This window comes from Dendrobates tinctorius, unplaced genomic scaffold (assembly GCF_039654945.1).
Source record: "Dendrobates tinctorius isolate UK_male_01 unplaced genomic scaffold, ASM3965494v1 ptg000007l, whole genome shotgun sequence".
Taxonomy (NCBI): domain Eukaryota; kingdom Metazoa; phylum Chordata; class Amphibia; order Anura; family Dendrobatidae; genus Dendrobates; species Dendrobates tinctorius.
Window position 1 is genome coordinate 24,950,001 of NW_027361675.1, and position 21,439 is coordinate 24,971,439.

A 21,439-nucleotide genomic window follows, 5' to 3' on the forward strand; every position below is an offset into this window, starting at 1 on the left:
TTCCTAGTGCCGCTTGGGCCTGTATAGATCTGAAAGCTTTGTTCTATTTCTCTTAGGCTAGCATGAGTAGTGACTTCATAACCCGCAGAAGGTGACCAGAGCAGCGGATTAAGGCTACGTGCACACGCTGCGGAATGGGGTGCAGATTTGGCTGCGCGGATTTTGTAAAATCCGCAGGTAAATCTGCAGGTCAAAAGATCTGCGGTTTTGCCCTGCGGTTTTTCATCTCCACAATGGAGGAGTTGGCAAACCGCAGCGGAATCCGCAGAAAGAATTGACATGTCAATTCTTTCTGAAGTTTCAAAACCGCATGGAAACATCCGCACCGTCTGCACTGCGGTTTTGTATTCCCATCGGGAATAATGGAACTGTACACCGCAGCAGAATCCGCAGCGTGTGCACACACCCTTACAAATTAAGTCAGCGGCTTTTGAGTATAATAAAAGGTCAGCCAACTTGTATTAGTGCCACCGCTCCAGCTCTGAAATGACAAACGCACTGGAGTGGTCTGAGGTATGCTTTATTCGCTATTGCTGGATTCAACACAGAGTCTGTATCGCACCTCATGGTGTCTGTTGTTGGACGCAATGCTATTGTCACGTTGACAAGATGGCAGTCAAGCGGATCACTGAGCTCAGCGCCTCTGAGCGGGGTGCTTCGTCTACAAAGGCAGAGAGAGCCTCTGAGTTCTGGGATTGGCTGTTGACCGGACTGTCAGCGCTGCAAACATCAAGCCACCACTCTGGCGTTTTATCGTTTCCTTATTTTACTGGTGGATCGGTATCACTAATGCATGTTTCTTGCCCTTAGTTTAAAAAAAAAAAAAAAACAACTTTTAGTAGTCGGCATCGTCATCTGTTACCGGTGCTGCTCCGGCCATCTTCTGTTGTGACCTGTTTGATCACTCGTGTGTTTGCTGGACAGACAGGAAGACACTTATCAATGCAAGACTGAGAGCTTGTGACCAATCATGAGCTGTGGTCACAAGATGGCATAACAGCAATGGAGCAGTGCCAGGAAGAACATAAGATGGTAGGTGGTAAGTATATTACCAAGGGAAAAGAACATGCATTAGTAATACCACTTCAGCAGTGAAAAAAAAAAAAATGGTTAATAGAATCTCAGTGCAGTGGTGGACACTCAGAGCTGGACCCCAGGGGATCGTGAATAAAGTAGTTTTTATAGTGGACTGGGATTTTTTTTGAAAGGGACAACAATGTCAGTTACATAACTGGCACGTCCATGTATTTATATGGACAGCTATCTTATTGAAAGGCAGCCATATTGTACTACACTTTACTTGCATTCTTCAACTGTTAGACCCAGCATAACTGGGCAATCAGAACTGGTATACAGGTTAGAGGCAGAAAGTCCATGGTAATCGCACCTCTCAAACTTATAAGAGGTTAAGACCACCAACTTTCTTTTGGTGGAGGCCGATGAATGTACAAACTCTACCTGTTTCTTCTAGATTGCAGGAGTCTCCTGATGTCAGGGATAATGGGCATCTTTGGGAGAAAACAAGCCATTATTGCATATTTTTTTCCACTTCATTATTAGGGATGAGCGAATAGCTTCGGATAAGCGCTTATCCGACTAGCCATAGCACTTACCGAATTGCTTCATCGGTAACCCGGACACCTGGAGCGCTCCAGATCAGCTGGTCGGCTCTGCAGCTGCATGTGTAGCAGCTGTTTCGTTGTCACAACACATGTATGGCGAGCCCAACAATCAGGCTTTCCGTGCATGTGGTGTGACTGTCACACAGCCGCGACAGGTATCCAGGTTCCCATTGCAGCTGTTCGGATAATAATAAATTTTATTTCTATAGCGCCGACATATTCCGCAACACTTCACATTTCAGAGGGGACTTGTACAGACGATAGACATAACAGTAACCACATATATCATAACAGATACCAAGAGGAATGAGGGCCCTGCTTACAATCTATGAGGAAAAAGGGGAGACAGGAAAGGTGGGTGGTAACAATTGCCCTGATTGTTCAGACCAGCCATAATGTTAAGTGTGTATCAGTACAGAAACAGAGGGCTAATGGATGCGTAAAGCATGTATGTGGGAACATGATGCGGGGAACCTGGTTATGGTAAAACTTTTGACGGTGAGGGATAGATTAGGTTAATGTGTTGAGGTGGTAGGTCAGTCTGAAGAAATGCGTTTTCAGGGCACGCTTAAAATTGTGGGGATTGGGGACTAATCGTATTGACCTGGGAAGTGCATTCCAAAGAATTGGCGCAGCACATGTAAAGTCTTGGACACGGGAGTGGGAGGTTATGATTATTGAGGATGCTAACCTCAGGTCATTAGCAGAACGGAGGGCACGGGTAGGGTGGTAGACTGAAACAAGGGAGGAGATGTAGGGTGGTGCGGAGCCATGGAGAGTTTTGTGGGTGAGGGTAATAAGTTTGTACTGGATTCTGGAGTGGATGGGTAGCCAGTGTAATGACTTGCACAAGGAAGAGGCATCGGTTTAACGATTGGCGAGGAATATGATCCTGGCTGCAGCATAAGCTCTTATCTGAAGCTATTCGATCAACCCTAGTCATTATCACCAATTTTAATGCACTAGGGTAGAATAGGGATGTAATAAGTCAATTGTTAGTGGTTAACTGCAGTGTGTATGCTAAACTCACAGCTCTGCTACATTTGCACTTTTACAGACACACGCATGCACACAGAATGCATTACCACATCTTGTTCCTTTGAGGCATGTGACTAAATACATGACCTAAAAGGTCCTACATCTAGTCGGGGGAAGGACCTTCAACTGCACAGAAAGTGCAGCCTCTATGCAAGTCCCAGTGGCTTCCTCTCATGCTCTGCGTGATCACATAGCTCATTGTGGGGCAGGAGGAGAGACAGCAGTTACTCGGGGATCCAGAGCAGGGCTGTGGAGTCGGTAAGCCAAGCCTGCAACTCCGACTCCCACATATATTGCTTATATTTAAGTGAAGAAAAATATTCAGGATTGAGAGTCCTCAGTAGTTGATACCTTTTAATGGCTAACTGAAAAGATGGTAACACATTGCAAGCTTTCGAGACTACTCAGGTCTCTTCATCAGGCTAGACTAATACGAAATCTGAAGTCACATATTTATGCACAATACAGCCTAGAAAAAATGCAATAGATAAGACAAGTGACATGAAGCAGAACTATCAATATGGGAGAGGGAGAAACATAAATATAAACATTGGACCAGTTCATAGATAAGGAGTCCGGATGTTTTATGGTCCTCTGATTGGGGTCTAGTTCTGTGTTGTGATGCCCCCACAAGGTTTTAAAAGGAAATTCCTTAATTGATGTAAAAAGACATAAATCCATGCGACACATTCATTCCAGCACTGAGTGTCAAAGGTCGTCATAAATTTGTACTCCCAAACTCGTCTCTCTCTCTGAGAATTGAAGTTACCTTTCAATACCAGTAATTTCATATCCACGTTGCTGTGATCAGGGATACAGAAATGTTTTGCCACAGGTAGATCCATTCTTTTTTTCTCTTATTGTGTGACGATGAGCATTCATCCTTGTGAAAAATGTATTGTAGTACAATGTGAACATCAGACATTTAACCATTTTTATGATACAATAATCAAGATATTTAGATAGAACATATTCATTGGAATACAACTTTAGAACACAAAACTGTAATAAATTGTAAATATGTAATACACTATGTAATATCTATTACATATATTGTGTGTGTAATAAACTATAAGTGGCAAAAAAACAGTTTTCAACAAAAACATACTAAATAACATTTGTGCAGTCTATGAATTTGTTCTAAGAAATAGAATTGCCTCCATCAGATCCTCCTTCATAGATGACCTCAAATCTGACCTAATAATTTTAAGGCCAGAGAACAACCTCTCTACACTAACTTGGGTTGAGGCAAAGCCGTAACCACATGGGCAACATCTCTAACAATTTCCGGGTATAAAGGAATTGCCTAATGCACAGTCAGATTTGATGAATAGTTGAATTTTTCTATTTCTTTGAGACTAGGTGAAACATTTTGCTGAAATATGGTCAATCTGCTTGCTATAGGAGACGGCGTGAAATCTTTTTCCTTGCGGCAACGCTTTGCCTGCTCCATGTCATCCAAATACTTGTCAAAGCCAAACGCCTCATCTGATGAGGATGAAGATATGGCAGCAGTAGCACTGTCAGGACCCAAATCCTCTTGAGCCTCGCAGTCCTCCTGTAGGCCACTCATCCTAACTGCTACCTCAGTCAGAGCTTCCTTTCCTTTAGTATGCTGTTGATCATCAAGCAGTATACAATGACTTGGGTCCACAAAAACCGCTGACAGAAAAAAATTTATTTTCCAATAGCTGTGTCTCTCTCTGTTTCATTGAAGCAGAAATGCCATCTGCTATTAAACCTCCTCTTTGGGACAGGCAAAATAGCAAGTTCTTCCACTCCCTTATGAAAATGCCAGGAGTTAAATCCTCAGCTTGTAATTTTTTAGTCACAGTAAATGGGTGATTAAGCAATTCCTTCAATTCAGCCACCTGTGTCCATTGACCTTCATTTAGGGTTACCTGAGGGTTCGCCATATCTATAAGAAACGGTTTTAGTTCAAGCAATCGCTCAATCATTAAATAAGTGCTGCCCCACCGAGTGGCTTGATCAACAATTGCCCCTTTCCCAGCACGTCTCTTCAAGATGGAATCAATTTTAGGGGTTCTAGCGGCAATAACCAATTTCCTCACTTTTCCAATCAGATTTCCAGCATATCCCTCTTGCAGAATATCTCTTATTGCCAGCTGCAGCGTGTGCACAACTTTCTCCAGCTCAGGGCCCAAGAATCGGATCCTGTGCAGGGCAGGCACCCCTCCCCCCCTCTCTCTGGTGAAGACAGGACAGAGGGGAGATTGCAGTCTGGAGTCGGTGCAGGACGGGAGCACTGCAGCATACAAATGAGTTTTGATAGGTGCGTGCCCCTGCTTCTGGGGGGGGGGGGGGGTAGCTGCCCCTCGCTGGCTACGGCCATGATTCACAGTGTTTTTGCGGATCCGTTTTTTGCAGTAAAATGCAGTGACTCTGGGCATCCCAGTAAAGTCAATGGGTTTCAAGATATAACCTTCAGACATAGTTTTGTGAGGATCCGTTTTTGGGCTGAATGAGCATGTCAGTTTGTAAGGTGTTTTTCTAATCTGCTTTTGCTATTGAAAACATTATCTAGGAGCTCAAAAACCTTTCAGGTGATGTGGTCCGGCACCTCCCATCTTCATACGATACCGCCCTCCTTATTTCTGCTCCGGCGCAGGTGTACTTTATCTGCCCTGTTGAGGGCAGACTAAATACTGCAGTGCGCAGGTCGGTGGATCTCTCTGACCTTTCCCGTAAAAAATATAAACCCTAAGGCTATTTACGCACGTATGCAGAAAATTCCTGACTAAAAACCGGAGTCCTTCCCAGGAAACGCGCGTTTTTTTCTGGAGCATCCCCAGTATCATAGAATATAGTTAGAAATGCGGCTTTTTCAGCGAAATTAATGAGCATGCTGCGTTTTTTTTACCGCAATGCATTTTTTTACGCAGAAAAAAACGCATCAATATGCACAGTGCAGAATTCATTAAAACGAATGGGATGCTTGTAAGCGTTTTTGCCGGTAAAAACGCTTAAATTGAGCAAAAAAAAGCTTACGTGGGTGCACAGCCTGAATGTATCATTGTAATCGTACTGGTTGAACGCAATTTTGTTAATTTCACCACATGGTAAGAAGCATGAAAAGGTAGCAATTCAGGATTTTTCATTGTAGATTCTACTTCCTACAAAGCAGAATAAAGGCAATACAAAAATATTACCTTGTCTTTCAGAATGGCAGGAATAAAGACTTTCTCGTTCGCCTTATTGGGGGACACAGACCTTGGGTGTATGCTGCTGCCACTATGCACAAAAAAAGGTTAGCTCCTCCTCTGCAGTGTACACCCCACCGACCGGCAGAGAATTCCTCAGTTTAGCTTAGTGTCAGTAGGAGGTGGACACGGGTCTTTTATTAGACCCATATCTACCTCGTCGTGCGTCGTTCCTTTTCAGGTTCTACGGAGGGATACAGAGTGAAAAGTCACATCTGTACTCCCACATGGAGTCTGCAAGTACGGCGTGTACTGCCACCCCGTATCCTTGCAGTTCTCCGTGGCAGGACCAGCCAGACGGACGCCGACACCAAGACGTGCCAGCGACTCCAGGGGTCCTTGTCGCCAGTCTCCCTCCCACTCGCCTACCAGAGCCTGTCGGTTGGATGAGACGCAAGACTTCTTCAGACAGGTAACGGATCGTGGATGGGTGAGTATTAGGCCCCGGCTTCATATTTATTTACCTGGCTGCCCATTCCCGACGGTCGCCTCTTCAATGGTCACAGGGGAACCCCGGTTGTAGGCGCTGCGGTCGCTCACAGTCGCCACAAGGCTATAGGCAGCTCAATCTTGCTGGGCATCCCCCCCCTTCCCTCCCCCCCCCCCTTCTGGGGACAGGGAGCACAGGGTTTTTTTCCCATTGGGAGCGGCTTGCGACTGCGGCGTCCCACTTTTTCGGACCTCCGCGCCGACCCCCTGCTGACAGGTGGCCGCCGCAACTAATTTAGGCCCCGGCTTCAGTTCGGGCCTACCGCTGCGTCGCGGCCACGCCCCCGCCCCTTTCTTCTAAGCGGGCTTCTCTCCCGCTCTTCCCAGGCCCTCCCACCGCCTGTCCTTCACCTGCCCAGCCTGTTATTGGCTAGAGGGCGGTGAATTGTTAACCCTGCGTGGTGCTCCGCCCTCCCTCCTCTCCTGAACGCGCGCTTTTTCTCAGGAAGGCGCCATTTTCCCAGCCTGTTAGCCGGGCACCAGCTCCTAGCATCTTCTCCAGCTGGTTTTTTTCAGGAGGTCTGTCGGCCGGATTTTGCTCTGACCTGCATCCACTGACAGGTCGCAGAGCGTCGCTTCTGGGGACACCGGACCGTGAGTAGCTCTGCACTGCAGACTGACCCTTCTCCGCCCTCGGTCCCCCAACCTTCCGGCATTACCTCAGCTTTTCACTATGTCTAACTCTAAGTCTGATTGTACCCGCTCTACCGCCCCCCCTGCACTTTAGTCAAGTACTTTGCATGTTCTTCGTGCAATCGCAAACTTCCCTCAGGCCAGTCCACTCCCCTCTGCCTGGATTGTAGCAATCCAATCCAGCCTGACGCCGCTCAGGAGCCATCCATAGCCCCAGTGGTGAGTGAGCCCCCCATGCTGGGCTGGGCCTCCTCGCTATCTCAATCAGTGGCAGACCTCACCAAGGTGTCTCAGTCCCTGGTGGCCGTTCTTGATAAGTTGCCCCTGGACACTTCGGCAGGGCCAAGCAGGTCCCAAATTGTTCCATCTGAATCAGCCAGTGGTAGTCGCAAAAGACCCAGGCAAGATTCCCAGCCGGAATCCTCTCCTAGTCCCATCTCACCGCATAGCCCTTCTCACCAGCCTCCCTCTCGGGCCTCCTCTCCCGAGTCAGGGGAAGCACTTTCGGACAGGTCATCTGAGGGGATTTTAGAGCTGGATTCAGACCAGGATGCAAGCATGAAGGTCACAGTGCAGGACCTCATTGCTGCGATCCATCATACCTTCAATATTGCTGACTCCCCTGCGAAATCCTCAGATCAGGAGGTTTCGTTCAGACGGGCAGAAACTCCTTCCAGGGTTTTTCCTTTCCATTCCGAGTTTGGGAAAATTTTTACCAAGGAAAGAGAGGATCCGACCAGACGCTTTCAAAGAGGAAAACGTCTCGGCATACTTTACCCATTTGCTAAGGAGCTCACGGACAACTGGTCGGCCTCTCCCTCGGTCGATCCGCCCGTGTCCAGGCTATCCAATAACACGGTTCTCCCGCTTTCAGGCGTGGTGTCCCTAAAGGATTCTAATGACAGGATTATAGAATCCCTGGCGAAGTCTGCCTTTGAAGCGGCTTCAGCGGCGGTGTGTCCAATCTTTGCTTCATCCTGGGCAGCAAAGGCCATAGCCACGTGGGCAGACGACCTTCGTCAGGGCATCTTAGATAAGGCGCAACCGGAGCATTTGGCCGATCTCGCCAATCTGATCTCCCATGCTGGGGACTATCTTCTCTCCGCTTCCTTGGATGCTGCATCCTGTGCAGTTCAGGCGTCAAGCAACGTTGTTGCAATTCGACGTACAATTTGGCTAAAGGCATGGCAAGCGGACTTGTCTTCTAAAAAGTCCCTCACTAACCTGCCTTTTCAGGGGGTGCGCCTCTTTGGGTCCCAATTGGACCAGATTATTAAGGACGCCACCGGAGGCACGAGTTCACTCCTCCCTCAGTCCAAGCCTCGCAGACCCCCTCTAAGGCGTCAGTTTTGACCCTTTCGGACTTTCCGCCGTTTCAATACGGCGGACAACTCCTCCAGCCAACAGAGAGAAGGAAAGTTTCCTTCAGACCCACTCCTTCCTGGCGACCCCACTCCTCCCAGGGCAGACCGTCCAGATCTAGATCTGGACGGTCTACTTCAGCATGACTATCATCGGGCACGCGAGGGGCCTTTCCAATTGGGAGGTCGACTTCTTTCCTTCAGGGACGTTTGGCTGGCCGCCGTGGAGGACGCCTGGGTCAGGGAGGTCGTATCTTCAGGATACAAGATAGAGTTCGTCTCTCTCCCACGGGATCGTTTCTTCGAATCCCGGCCTCCAAAGGATCCAGCCTTGATCCCGGGGTTCTCTACGGCTATTGCCGCTCTCCTCAGTTCCGGGGTGATTGTGCCCGTTTCCGAATCGGAGCGCTTCACGGGGTTCTACTCGAACCTGTTTGTAGTGCCGAAAAAAGACGGCGCAGTTCGACCCATCTTGTATCTCAAGCTGCTCAACAAGAAAGTCCGCCTTCGCCACTTCCGCATGGAGTCGCTTCGCTCGGTCATCGTCTCCATGGAGGAGCAGGAATTCATGTGCTCAATAGACATCCAAGATGCCTATTTACATGTTCCAATTTTCTCCGGACATCAGAAGTTCCTGCGCTTTGCGATTCGACAGCACCACTACCAGTTTGTCGCACTGCCCTTCGGTCTTGCCACCGCTCCCAGAGTCTTCACGAAGATCATGGCTGCGTTGATGGCTTTGTTGAGAGTCAGAGGCCTCGATCTTTTCCCGTACCTAGACGATATTCTGATCAAGGCTCCCTCATTCCAACAGGCTCACCAAAGTTTGTCAATCGTCCTGGACACTCTTTCCAATTTCGGGTGGATCGTCAACAGGAAAAAGTCCTGTCTGGTTCCTACCCAACGCCTGGTCTTTCTAGGTCTTCTGTTCGACACTCGTCGGTCAAGGGTCTTTCTCCCACAAGAAAAGATTCTCTCTCTCTGCAGCAGGAAGTACGATCGCTACAGACCTCGCGATTCCCATCCCTCCGTACAGCCATGAGGGTCCTGGGAAAGATGGTGGCGGCGATAGAGGCAGTTCCCTTTGCCCAAATTCACGCCAGGCCTCTCCAGCAGGCCATTCTATCGAAGTGGAACAGGTCGCCTCGGTCCCTGGATCGCCCTGTCCATCTTTCTTACCGGATCAAGCGGTCTCTCAACTGGTGGTTGTCGTCACCTCTCATTCTATCGGGTCGATCCTTCCTTCCCATTCACTGGCAGATAGTAACCACAGATGCCAGTCTCCTCGGTTGGGGTGCTGTGTTCCGCAACCACACTGTTCAGGGTCGATGGTCGGATCGGGAATCAGCGCTGCCGATCAACGTTCTGGAGATTCGAGCGATCCATCTTGCTCTGGTCCACTGGGAAAGGCTCCTCAAGGGACTGCCGGTACGGATTCAGACAGACAACGCCACAGCGGTGGCATATGTCAACCGCCAAGGGGGAACACGGAGTGTCTCAGCCCTGACGGAGGTGTCCAAGATTCTTCGTTGGGCGGAGATTTCCGTTCCGACAATTTCCGCGGTTCACATTCCCGGCGTAGACAACTGGGCCGCCGATTTTCTCAGCCGCGAGGGTCTCGCGGTGGGAGAATGGTCCCTACATCTGGAAGTGTTTCATCTGTTCTGCCTTCGGTGGGGAACCCCGGATGTAGACCTCATGGCGTCTCGCCTCAACTGGAAAGTCCCACAATTCGTGTCCAGGTCTTGGGACCCTCTGGCAGTGGGCGCCGACGCCCTGGCTGTTCCTTGGTCCCAGTTCGAACTTCCCTACCTGTTCCCTCCTCTGCCTCTTCTTCCCAAGCTGTTGAAGAAGATCAAGGCAGAAGGACTACCGGTCATTCTCATCGCCCCGAATTGGCCCAGAAGGTCTTGGTTCGCGGACATTGTCAACCTTCTCGCGGACGCCCCCTGGAAGCTTCCAGACAGAACAGATCTGCTGTCTCAGGGTCCGATTTGCCACCCCAATTCTCGGCCGCTCAATTTAACGGCGTGGCTGTTGAGACCGAGGTTCTGAAACGAGCAGGATTTTCCGACCACGTAATTCAGACCATGATCCGAGCCAGAAAGCCATCATCTTCCAAGATTTACTACCGTACTTGGAAGGCCTATTTCACTTGGTGTGAGACCAATGACGTCGCGCCCACGTCCTTTTCGCTCCCTTCAGTCCTAGCGTTTCTTCAGGCAGGATTGGATGCGGGGCTTGCCCTCAGTTCCCTGAAGGGTCAAGTTTCGGCGCTGTCCATTCTGTTTCAGAAAACGTTGGCTTCCCGTCCTCAGGTTAAGACCTTTCTTCAGGGCGTGGCTCACACGGTCCCGCCGGAGCGGGCGCCCGTGGATCCATGGGATCTTAATCTGGTTCTTGAGGTTCTGCAAGGTCCGCCCTTTGAACCCCTCAGGGATATTTCCCTTTCTCTCCTTTCTTGGAAGGTAGCCTTTCTGGTGGCCATCACCTCCGTCCGGCGCGTGTCGGAATTGGCAGCTCTTTCGTGCCGCTCTCCCTTTCTGGTTCTCCACCAGGATAAGGTAGTTCTGCGGCCTCCGCCCTCGTTCCTTCCGAAGGTGGTGTCCTCGTTTCACCTCAACGAGGATATCGTGCTACCGTCCTTTTGTCCGAATCCAACTCATCCCCGAGAGCGGTCCTTGAACAAGCTGGACCTGGTTAGGGCGGTAAGAGTCTATCTGTCTAGGACGACTTCCTTGCGAAAGACAGAGTCTCTTTTCATTATCCCTGATGGAGCGCGGAAAGGTCACCCGGCGTCAAAGGCCACCATTGCTCGCTGGATCAGATCGGCTATCCTGGAAGCCTACTGTGTTAAGCGTCGCGGAGCCCCTCCGGGTATCAGGGCCCACTCTACTCAGGCAGTGGGTGCCTCCTGGGCGGTGCGCCACAGAGCTTCCGCACTGCAGCTTTGCAAAGCTGCAACATGGTCATCGGTTCACACGTTTGTGAAATTCTACAGAGTCCACACCTACGCTTCGGCGGACGCCAGCCTAGGTAGACGGATTCTGCAGGCTGCGGTGGTGAGTCCGCTGGCCTGATGGAAGTTTGTTTCCCACCCCAGGGACTGCTTTGGGACGTCCCAAGGTCTCTGTGTCCCCCAATAAGGCGAACGAGAAAACAGGATTTTTGGGTTGCTTACCGTAAAATCTGTTTCTCGGAGCCTTCATTGGGGGACACAGCACCCTCCCATGTTTTTCAGCTCCTGTTCTTACTTTGGTTGAATGGTTACAGTTGAGTTGTTTATGTTAACCTATTCTGTTACTTCTCCTACTGTTTTCTCACTAACTGAGGAATTCTCCGCCGGTCGGTGGGGTGTACACTGCGGAGGAGGAGCTAACCTTTTTTTGTGCATAGTGTCAGCCTCCTAGTGGCAGCAGCATACACCCAAGGTCTCTGTGTCCCCCAATGAAGGCTCCGAGAAACAGATTTTACGGTAAGCAACCCAAAAATCCTGTTTTAACTCATCCTGCTAAAAAAGAAGCACTCATGACTTGTCCATTGTAAAATTACACCTCAAAATGTTGCTGCAAAAATAAATTTTTATATAAAAAAATGTATTATGCAAAAATAACAAATTCTAAAACATTTGTTATTATAGTCAATTAATATAGTGGTCTTCATTATTTTTTTTATTTTTTTTTTACCGCAACGTGAACAATGTTAAAAAAAAATTACTTATTCATTCTGCCTCTCAAAAATTGAAATATGGCTAGGTTCACTTATCCTGTCCTCTACATTATGGTTTCCATCTCAGTGTTTGAAAATCATGTTTCAGACAAATTGCCCGATAGAACATTCACTGAGACAGCATCTCTAAAATGATGGCTGCTGTCGGAGGCTAGACAGGGGTCCATTGTAACTCTTTATACCTCAGTAATGTGAATGGCAGAGGGGGGAAAAAACTAAAGCACAAAAACTAAAAATTGCCCAGTCTATGGCTGTCCCTTTTCATTTAATAAGAGTGACCAGTCCCAGATTTTTCCAACTACCCCATAATACAACTGCTGAGTAAGTGATTTTTCTAAATGTTAAAAGCCCAACTTGTGGCTGCTCACTCTTTTATTAAATGGACAGTCCCACCTTGGAGATCAGTATGCCTTAAAATATAAAAACCACCAATATAGAAAACTTCAGTCAAAATTCCTCACACACTAAAACTACAAGAAAAGACAGATATTTGACCACTGTCCTGGGCAACAGTAGCACATTCAACATGTATTCGGTCGAACTCGGTGACGGTTATCTCAGCATGCAGGGAAAATTGTCTCTTGCTAGCAGACCACCCACTGGACATGTATGCATACAACAAGGTTTACTGAGATTTCCCCCAGGGAAAATGTATATCGACTTGATCGCCTGCCTGCAGATCGGACACCGTTATAAACATGACTGGCTCCCTTAACCCCTTTCTGTCATGTGACGTACTATCCCGTCCATGTGCCCTGGGACTTAATTCCCAGGGATGGGATAGTACGTCACAGCGATCAGCGGCGCCCACGTGGTGAGCGCCGCTGATCACGCCCGGGTGTCAGCTGATTATCACAGCTGACACCCGGCACAATGTGTTAGGGGCGGTCACGGACCGCCCCCGACACATTAACCCCTTGCACACCACGATCAAACACGATCGCGGCATACCGGGGGTTAAAGGGAAGCATCGGCAGGGAGGGAGCTCCCTCCGTGCTTCCCTGAGCCCCCCACAGCAGCGCAATGTGCAGCGCTGCTGCGGGGGGGCTCCATCCCTGCAGGTCCCCGAATCTAAGATGGCGACGGGGGCCTGCAGGGAGCTGGCTTCCTCATGCCTGCAAAGCGCAGGCAAGGAGGAAGCCTTGTGCAGTGCCTGTGACAGATCAGCGATCTGTCACATGACAGTTATGTCCCCCCTGGGACAATGTAATAGTTAAAAAGTGTAAAAATAATTTTAAAAAAATCGCTAAATAAAGTTAAAAAAAAAAATATATTCCCTAATTCATTTTTTGGAAATAATAAAAAAAAACAATAAAAGTACACATCTGGTATCGCTGCGTCCGTAACGAACCGCCCTATAAAACTGTCCCACCATTAGTTAACCACTTTAGCGAACCCCTTAAAAAATAAATCATTTTTTGCTTCGTTTATCATACCGCTGAACAAAGTGCAATAACGCACGATCAAAAAGACGCATATAAATATCCATGGTACTGCTAACAACGTCATCTTGTCCCGCAAAAAACGAGACGCCATACAGCATAATCAGCAAAAAAATAAAAAAATTATAGCTCGCAGAATAAAGTGATGCAAAAATAATTATTTTTTATATAAAATTGTTTTCATTGCATAAAACCGCCAAAACATAAAAAAAATGACCTAAATGAGGTATTGCTGTAACCGTAGTGACCCGAAGAATAATAGCGTTTTATCAATTTTATCGCAGGCGGAACGGTGTAAACGCACCCCCCCACACCCAAAAAAAAATTCATGAAACGCTGGTTTTTGTTCATTCTGCGTCCCAAAAATCGGAATAAAAAGCGATCAAAAGATGTCACGTGCCCGAAAATGATACCAATAAAAACGTCAACTTGTCCCGCAAAAAGTAAGACCTCACATGACTCGGTGGGTCAAAATATGAAAAATTATAGCTCTCAATATGTGGTGATGCAAAAGCTATTTTTACAATAAAAAGCGTCTTTTAGCGTGCGACAGCTGCCAAAAATAAAAACCCGCCATAAATAGTAAATCAAACCCCCCCGTTATCACCCCCTTAGTTAGGGAAAAATAATAAAATTAAAAGAAAATGTATTTATTTCCATTTTCCCATTAGAGTTAGGGCTCGAGTTAGAGCTGACATTAGGGTTAGGGGTGTGTTGGGGTTAGGGTTGGAGTTATAATTGGGGGGGTTTCCACTGTTTGGGCACATCAGGGGCTCTCCAAATGCAACATGGCATCTGATCTCAATTCCAGCCAATTCTGCGTTGAAAAAGTCAAATGGTGCTCTTTCCCTTCCAAGCTCTGCCATGCACCCAAACAGTGTTTTACCCCCACATATAGGGTATCAGCCTACTCGGGACAAATTGCAAAACAACTTTTGGGGTCCAATTTCTTCTGTTACCCTTAGGAAAATAAAAAGTTGGGGGCAAAAATATCCTTTTTGTAGAAAAAAAAATGATTTTTTTTTTATTTTTATGCCCGGGCATTATAAACTTCTGTGAAGCACTTGGGGGTTCAAAGTGCTCACCACACATCTAGAGAAGTTCCGTGGGGGGTCTAGTGTCCAAAATGGGGTCACTTGTCGGGAGTTTCAATAGTTTAGGTACATTAGGGGCTCTCCAAACGCACATGACACCCGCAGACCATTCCATCAAAGTCTGCATTCCAAAACGTCATTACTTCCCTTCTGAGCCGCGACGTGTGCCCATACAATAGTTTTCTCCTTTTGGGGTCCAATTTCTCCTGGTGCCCTTGGGAAAATAAAAAAAAAATTGGTGACTAAAAGATCATGTTTGTAAAAAAAAAATCGTATTTTTTCCATTTTCACGCCCGGGCGTTATAAACTTCTGTGAAGCACTGGGGGGTTCAAAGTGCTCACTACACATCTAGATAAGTTCCTTGGGGGGGGGGGGGTCTAGTTTCCAAAATGGTGTCATTTTTGGGGGGTTTCCACTGTTTTGGTACATCAGGGGCTTGCCAATCGCGACATGCTGTTCGATCTCAATTCCAGCCAAAAAAGTGAAATGGCACTGATTCCCTTCTGAGCTCTGCCATGCGCCCAAATAGTCGTTTACACCCACATATGGGGTATCGGCGTACTCAGGACAAATTGCACAATAATTTTTAGGGTCCTGTTACCCTTGGGAAAAAAAATTAGGGGTGAAAAGATTTTTATGGAAAAAATACTTTTTTAATTGTACCGCTGTACGTTCTAAACTTCTGTGAAGCCCTTGTGGGTTCAAAGTTCTCACCACATATCTAGATAAGTTCCTTGTGGAGTCTAGTTTCCAAAATGGGGTCACTTGTGGGAGGTTTCCACTGTTTAGGTACATCAGGGTCTCTCCAAATGTGACATGGCGTCCGATCTGAATTCCAGCCAATTTTGCATTGAAAAAGTCAAACGGCGCTCCTTCCCTTCTGAGCTCTGCCATGCGCCGAAACAGTGGTTCCCCCCACATATCAGGTATCAGCGTACTCAGGACAAACTGCACAATAACTTTTGCAGTCCAATTTCTCCTGTTACCCTTGGTAAAATAAAAAAAATTGAACCTGAATTATTTTTTTTGTGAAAAAAAAAAAGTTAAATGTTTTTTTTTAATATTCAAAAAATTCCTGTGAAGCACCTGAAGGGTTAATAAACTTCTTGAATGTTGTTTTGAGCACCTTAAGGGGTGCAGTTTTTAGAATGGTGTCACTTTTGGGTATTTTCTATCATAGACCCCTCAAAGTGGCTTCAAATGTGATGTGGTCCGTAAAAATAAAATGGTGTTGCAAAAATGAGATATCGCTGGTCAACTTTTAACCCTTATAACTTCCTAACAAAAAAAAATTTTGGTTCCAAAATTGTGCAGATGTAAAGTAAACATGTGAGAAATGCTACTTAAGTTTTTTGTGTGCCGTATCTCTGTGATTTAAGGGCATAAAAATTCAAAGTTGGAAAATTGCGAAATTTTCGCCAATAAACGCAAGTTATATGAATGAAATTTTACCACTAACATGAGGTAAAATATGTCACGAGAAATCAATGTCAGAATCACCGGGATCCATGGAAGCGTTTCAGAGTTATTACCTCATAAAGAGACAGTGGTCAGAATTGTAAAAATTGACCCGGTCATGAACGTGCAAACCACCCTTGGGGTTAAAGGGAATCTGTCACCTTTTTTTTATTTATTTTTTTTTTTTGACGGACTATGAGCTGCCGGCATCGACATCAGGGGCTTATCTACAGCATTCTGTAATGCTGCATATAAGCCTCCGATGTAACCTGAACGAGAAGAAAAAGGAGTTGGATTATACTCACCGGGGGGCGGTCCGTTCTTGTTCCGATGGGTGTTGTGGTCCGGTTCCTCCCATCTTCATTCGCACTGCAGGACTCTGCTCTGCCCTCAACAGGGCAGAGCAGTGCGCCGGAGCCACGACAGGAAGGGAAGAAAAGGACGGCATCGTATGAAGATGGGAGGCGCCGGACCGTGACACCCATCGGACCGGACGCTGGGGTGAGTATAATATAACTTTTTTTTTTTTTTTCAGGTTACATCGGAGGCTTATCTACAGCATTACAGAATCCAGAGATGAAGCAATAGCGAAACGTGCATTGGAGTGATGGGTGCAGGGGGACCTTGAGAGACCAGGGTTGGTATGATCTCTGGTTTTATTGCTATTGGCGTTTACTATTAGGGTAAGTGCACTAGTTTTTAGGTTGTGCAGATTTTGATGAAAAATCCGCAGGACAAAAGTCCTGCGGATTAGCCTGCGGTTTTGCCCTGTGGTTTCACGCCTCATAATGGATAGGTGTGAAACCACAGTGAAATCCGCACAAAGAATTGACATGCTGCGGATTGTAATGGATTGTCTGATACTTGCCTCCGACCGCTCCCCTGCTGGTTATCGCTGAATCGCGCGATAACGTCCTGGACAGTTTCTCGTCTTCAGCTTCCTGCTGGGGTTTCCTGCTGTGGAGACGAGCGACGCGTGGACGTGGGCGGGAGGATCGCCGCGTCTGACAGGTAAGTAGCAACCCCCGACCACTGCTATGTCGCTGGTGAGATCTGCCTGTGTGGCAGCTCACTAGCAACCACTTAGCGATGCACCAGCGATCCATATCGTTTTCGGGATCGCTGGTGCATCGCTAAGTGGAACGGTACCCTAAGTCCCTCTGTCCTCCTACTGAGCATGCTCATGAGACTGTTTCCCATTGGAGATCGGGAGTCATGTGCTCAGGTCCTGCTCCAGATCTCATTGGTCCATCTCGGAGATCTGGAAGCTTCCGGAAGGTCTCGGCTGCTATAAAAAGCGTGCATGGCCATTCCGCCATGCGCTAGTATAGTCTCTAGTTGCTACTGTGTGAATGACGATGGATGTGATTCTGGTGAATGACTCATTTGAAACCCCTTCCCTCTGATATTACGTATGTGGACAGGGACGAAGCTTGGAGTCAGCGCCTGCGCGCCACTACTACATCATCCACAGTTGCTAGCGTCCGACATTGCGCTTGCGTACTAGCTTTGTCGTCTAGCAGCAGTGTCCTGCACTGCAGTTGCAGCCCTCCTTGGCGTCCGCAGTTGCGACGTCGCACGCACGGTAGGTCTAGACGGACGCAGTTCCACTGTCTTTGGCTCTGCTCCTGTGACCAGATGCTGTGTGTGCATTTACTCTGAGTACTGTGACTCCAACAGGCTCAGCCTTATTGTATTTGTCTTTGTTGGCACCTCTGTGATTTAACAGAGATTGCTCTGCGCACCTGGGTGACGTTTAACCCACGTGCGCATTTCTGCCATATTGCTTGCCTGCCACCACTTAGCAGCAGTCATATCATCTACTGCACGGTGGACCCCGAGCGGCGAACGCACTTTATTATTTTTTAGTGCGTTCTTCCGTTCCTAACACTTAGAACCTCTGGTGTCGGTCCCAATGCCTTTCTGAGCTGGATTCATGTACCAGTTCATATGGTCCTGTTGCTTGATGGCTATGATGCCTGACAGGAGTTTCCATGTTGTCGTAAGGCAGGTTATTGGGCGGTAGTTGGATGGGAACTGTTCCTTTATGAGGATCCATCAAGATCAGCACTGTTGTACCTTGTGTTAGCCAAGCTGGGTGGTGGCCTTCTTCTAGCAGTTGGTTCATCTGCTTTGCCATGTGTTCATGCTGTTAATTTTTTTAGCCAGCAGGTGTGGATCATTTCTGGGCCAGGTGCTGTCCAGCTCTTCATGTTTTTGACCCGCTGTTGGATGTCTGCTTTTCTAATGGTGACCGGTGGTTGCTGTTTCATTCTCAGATCTTGCAGCCAGCCACATTGCACTGGTGTTGAGTGTGGCTTTTTTTTTTTTTTTCTCTTCCTCCTTCCATATGTCCCTCCAGTATTGTTTGGTCTCTCCTATGGGTGGAGTTGCTGCTTTTGTGCTGTTCTGTAATTGGGAGTACACTTTGGATGGTTCTTTGGCGAACAGGGTATTTATCTTCTTGGCCTCAGCTTCTCTAGTGTATCTCCCTAGTCTTGCAGCGAGTGCTGTGAGCCTTTGTTTAGCAGTCTCTAGGGCTTCAGCTGGGGTCAGGTCTTTGTACTTGTCCAGCTTGGCCTTGTTCTTGATCTCTACACTTTTCTGCATTTCTGTTGGTTGGCTGACTACCCTTCGTGTCACCTTGATTTTTGTCTCTAGCCTTCTTTTCCAAGGGGGGCACATACTTCTGTTGATTTTGCTGGTTGTATAGCCAAACATTTCTGTGATTGCTGAGGCAGTAACATAGATCAATCTATTAGTTTGAGTTATGGTGGTGGTAGATATTGATGCTAGCTGTCTGTTTCTTTGCTGGGCCTTGGCAGTCAATCTCTGGTATTGATGGTATTTAGTTTATCTAAGATCTTCTGTTTCAGATCAGGTGCAGCGCTCTCTAATTGCAGGACTGAATCAGGATCTTCAGGGGGTTGCGCGTGTTCTTCCAGGTCTTCATGTGGGGTGGATCTGCGCGTGTGCCATTAAACTGTCTGAAATCTAAGGGGTCTGTCTGACTGAAGAACTTAACTTTTCCCTTCAGTCTTGTCAGAAAAGGTACCGTATATACTTGTGTTTAAGCCGAGATTTTCAGCCTATTTCCCCCCCCCCTCCTCTCGGCTTTTACACGAGTCATATACCGGGGGGAGGGGGATCGGGGGGTCAGATCATACTCGCCCCCTCCTGGCTCTTCTCTGCAGCCCCCCTGCTTGCTCCATGTTCTCAGCATCCCTGCTCCAGCGGTCACATGGTACTGCTCATAACTCATGAATATGTGCATATTTATGACTAATGAGCGGTACCACGTGACCGCTGAAGCAGGAAGAGCACAGCGGCGCCGAGAACATGGAACAAGCAGGGGCTGCGCTGCAGAGATGAGCGCCGGGTGGGGGGGGAGCCATATTCACCCCGTTCCAGAGCGGGCAACGCTGATGGGCAGCAGGAGGTGAGTGTTCAGTGTTTTTTTTTTTTTTTTTTTTTGTAACGGAGGCAGCAGCAGCAACATGATAGGGCCACTCACTGTGCAGCATTGTCTGATGCCACTCACTGTGCACCCTAGACTTATATGCGAGTCAGTAAGTTTTCCCAGTTTTTTGTGACAAAATTAGGGGGGTCGGCTTATACACGAGTATATATGGTACATAGGTATTTCTTATTTTATGAGCTCATTTTTCTTTATAGCATTTACTTTACTTTCAGTCTTCAATTACATGACATATGGGCATTAAAGTTCTACAGGTCAAAACAAATTTGTTTTTGGAATATGCTGAAAAGGAAACCAGATAAACCTTTGGTTTTGTTTTTCAGGTCTGAAGATCTGCGCAGAGAATTTGGGCGATATGGTCCCATCGTTGACGTATACGTGCCACTTGATTTCTACAATCGACGCCCAAGGGGATTTGCTTATGTTCAATATCCTTTCTTCTTCCAACTGCTTGATGAGGGAATATGACGTTTGGAAGATGGTGAGAGGTAACAGCATGGGAGAATTGCTTTGCTGTGATCATAATTTTTTTTTTTCTATTGCTCACTAGGCATACATAGCAAAGTAATTCTGCAGCATTCTGTGGTATTTTCTTTCACTTTGTTGCGATTAATTTACTTAATTGTTGAGATGTCATTGATATTTATCATTGACCATTATAAAATCTTCTCTAGTAGCAGGGTTCTAGTGTCATTAACATTATTCACTGTATTGGCATCTGTGTGTTGGAGCTATATCTGAGTACTGTCCATTAATTCTGCTGTCCTCTGTTATTACCTCAGAGTTTAAAGCTGTACAATAAAGGCGAACCACAGAGAAAGCATGAAAAGAACCTTTAGAGTAGAGACAAGTAGAAAAAGCAAAGACATCTTAATGATCAGGCTTGAAGATATAAAGGGAAAGTGGGGAAAAGAAAAGCTGCAAGAAGAAGCCAAAATATGATCAAAGCTTCGTTTTATTCAGGAAATTTATTTTTCAAAGTTAAAGATAAAGGCATCTATTAATTGGCAAGTACCTCATGACAAGTCCTACTGACAAGTTCTTAGAAATAAAAGGTCAAGATAAAGTTAAAGGAATGATTGTCAAGATTACAGGAGTCTTGATGTATCCTGCTAAACAGATGTGTTTACAGTCTTGTGTAAGTACGTGGTTTGACCCTGGGTTGTGTTAGGCCTTGTGTTAGGGTTGAATGATTGCTATCTTACCCAACAACAATCTGTACTTGGATGCTACTATCCTTCTTGAGCTAAAAAGGAACAATTGGCCACATCATGGTCAGTGTCAAAATGGCAAAGAATATTCATAGGCAAGTATAGACTAAAGAAAAAAAAGATGCCTCCAAACTTTAATGCCTTGTGGTACTTTGTTTGAGACACTAGAATCCCTGCTGCTTTCGCAATGCTTTTGTTAGTTTATACCTTATAGCTGATAGGGTTTAGTATTACACAGACATACTTGACTTTTGTTTACACTTCCCTGTAGAATTGACATGTTAGTTTATTTTTGTGGTGAACAGTTTAGGCAAATTTCACAAGCAGTTTTGCTGTTTTTTATGCTAACTTTCAGCTATGTTTTACAGTACCAGCAAAGTCTTGAGACTTCAGAAATCTCATGTACAGGTTTTTTTTGGGTTTTTTTTCCAGTATTTTGTGCTTTATATTTTTTTTTAAATAGAGCAAGTCACTACTTTCAGCATTCTTTTTCAGTGTTTTTCACCCATTGACTTGAATGGGTTGTGAGAAAACGCACCTAAAAACCCAGGTATGATGTTTTTGTGCCGAAACCTGATTCTATGGAATAGGACTTCTGCAGCTTCTCTCCTACCTAGAGATCAGGTTTTGTTTCTGAAAAACCGCCTAGTGTGAACCTGCCT

At 46.7% G+C, this 21,439-nt stretch overlaps 1 protein-coding gene across 1 annotated transcript in view; it reads left to right on the forward strand.

Moving 5' to 3' along the window:
- The window catches only part of SRSF10 (serine and arginine rich splicing factor 10), a 39,877-nt gene that overhangs the window by 1,016 nt on the left and 17,422 nt on the right, over positions 1–21,439 (forward strand). The window contains exon 2 of the mRNA XM_073572720.1: positions 19,890–19,994. Coding sequence (XP_073428821.1) covers positions 19,890–19,994 — 105 coding nt within the window. The remainder of the gene's footprint in view (positions 1–19,889; positions 19,995–21,439) is intronic.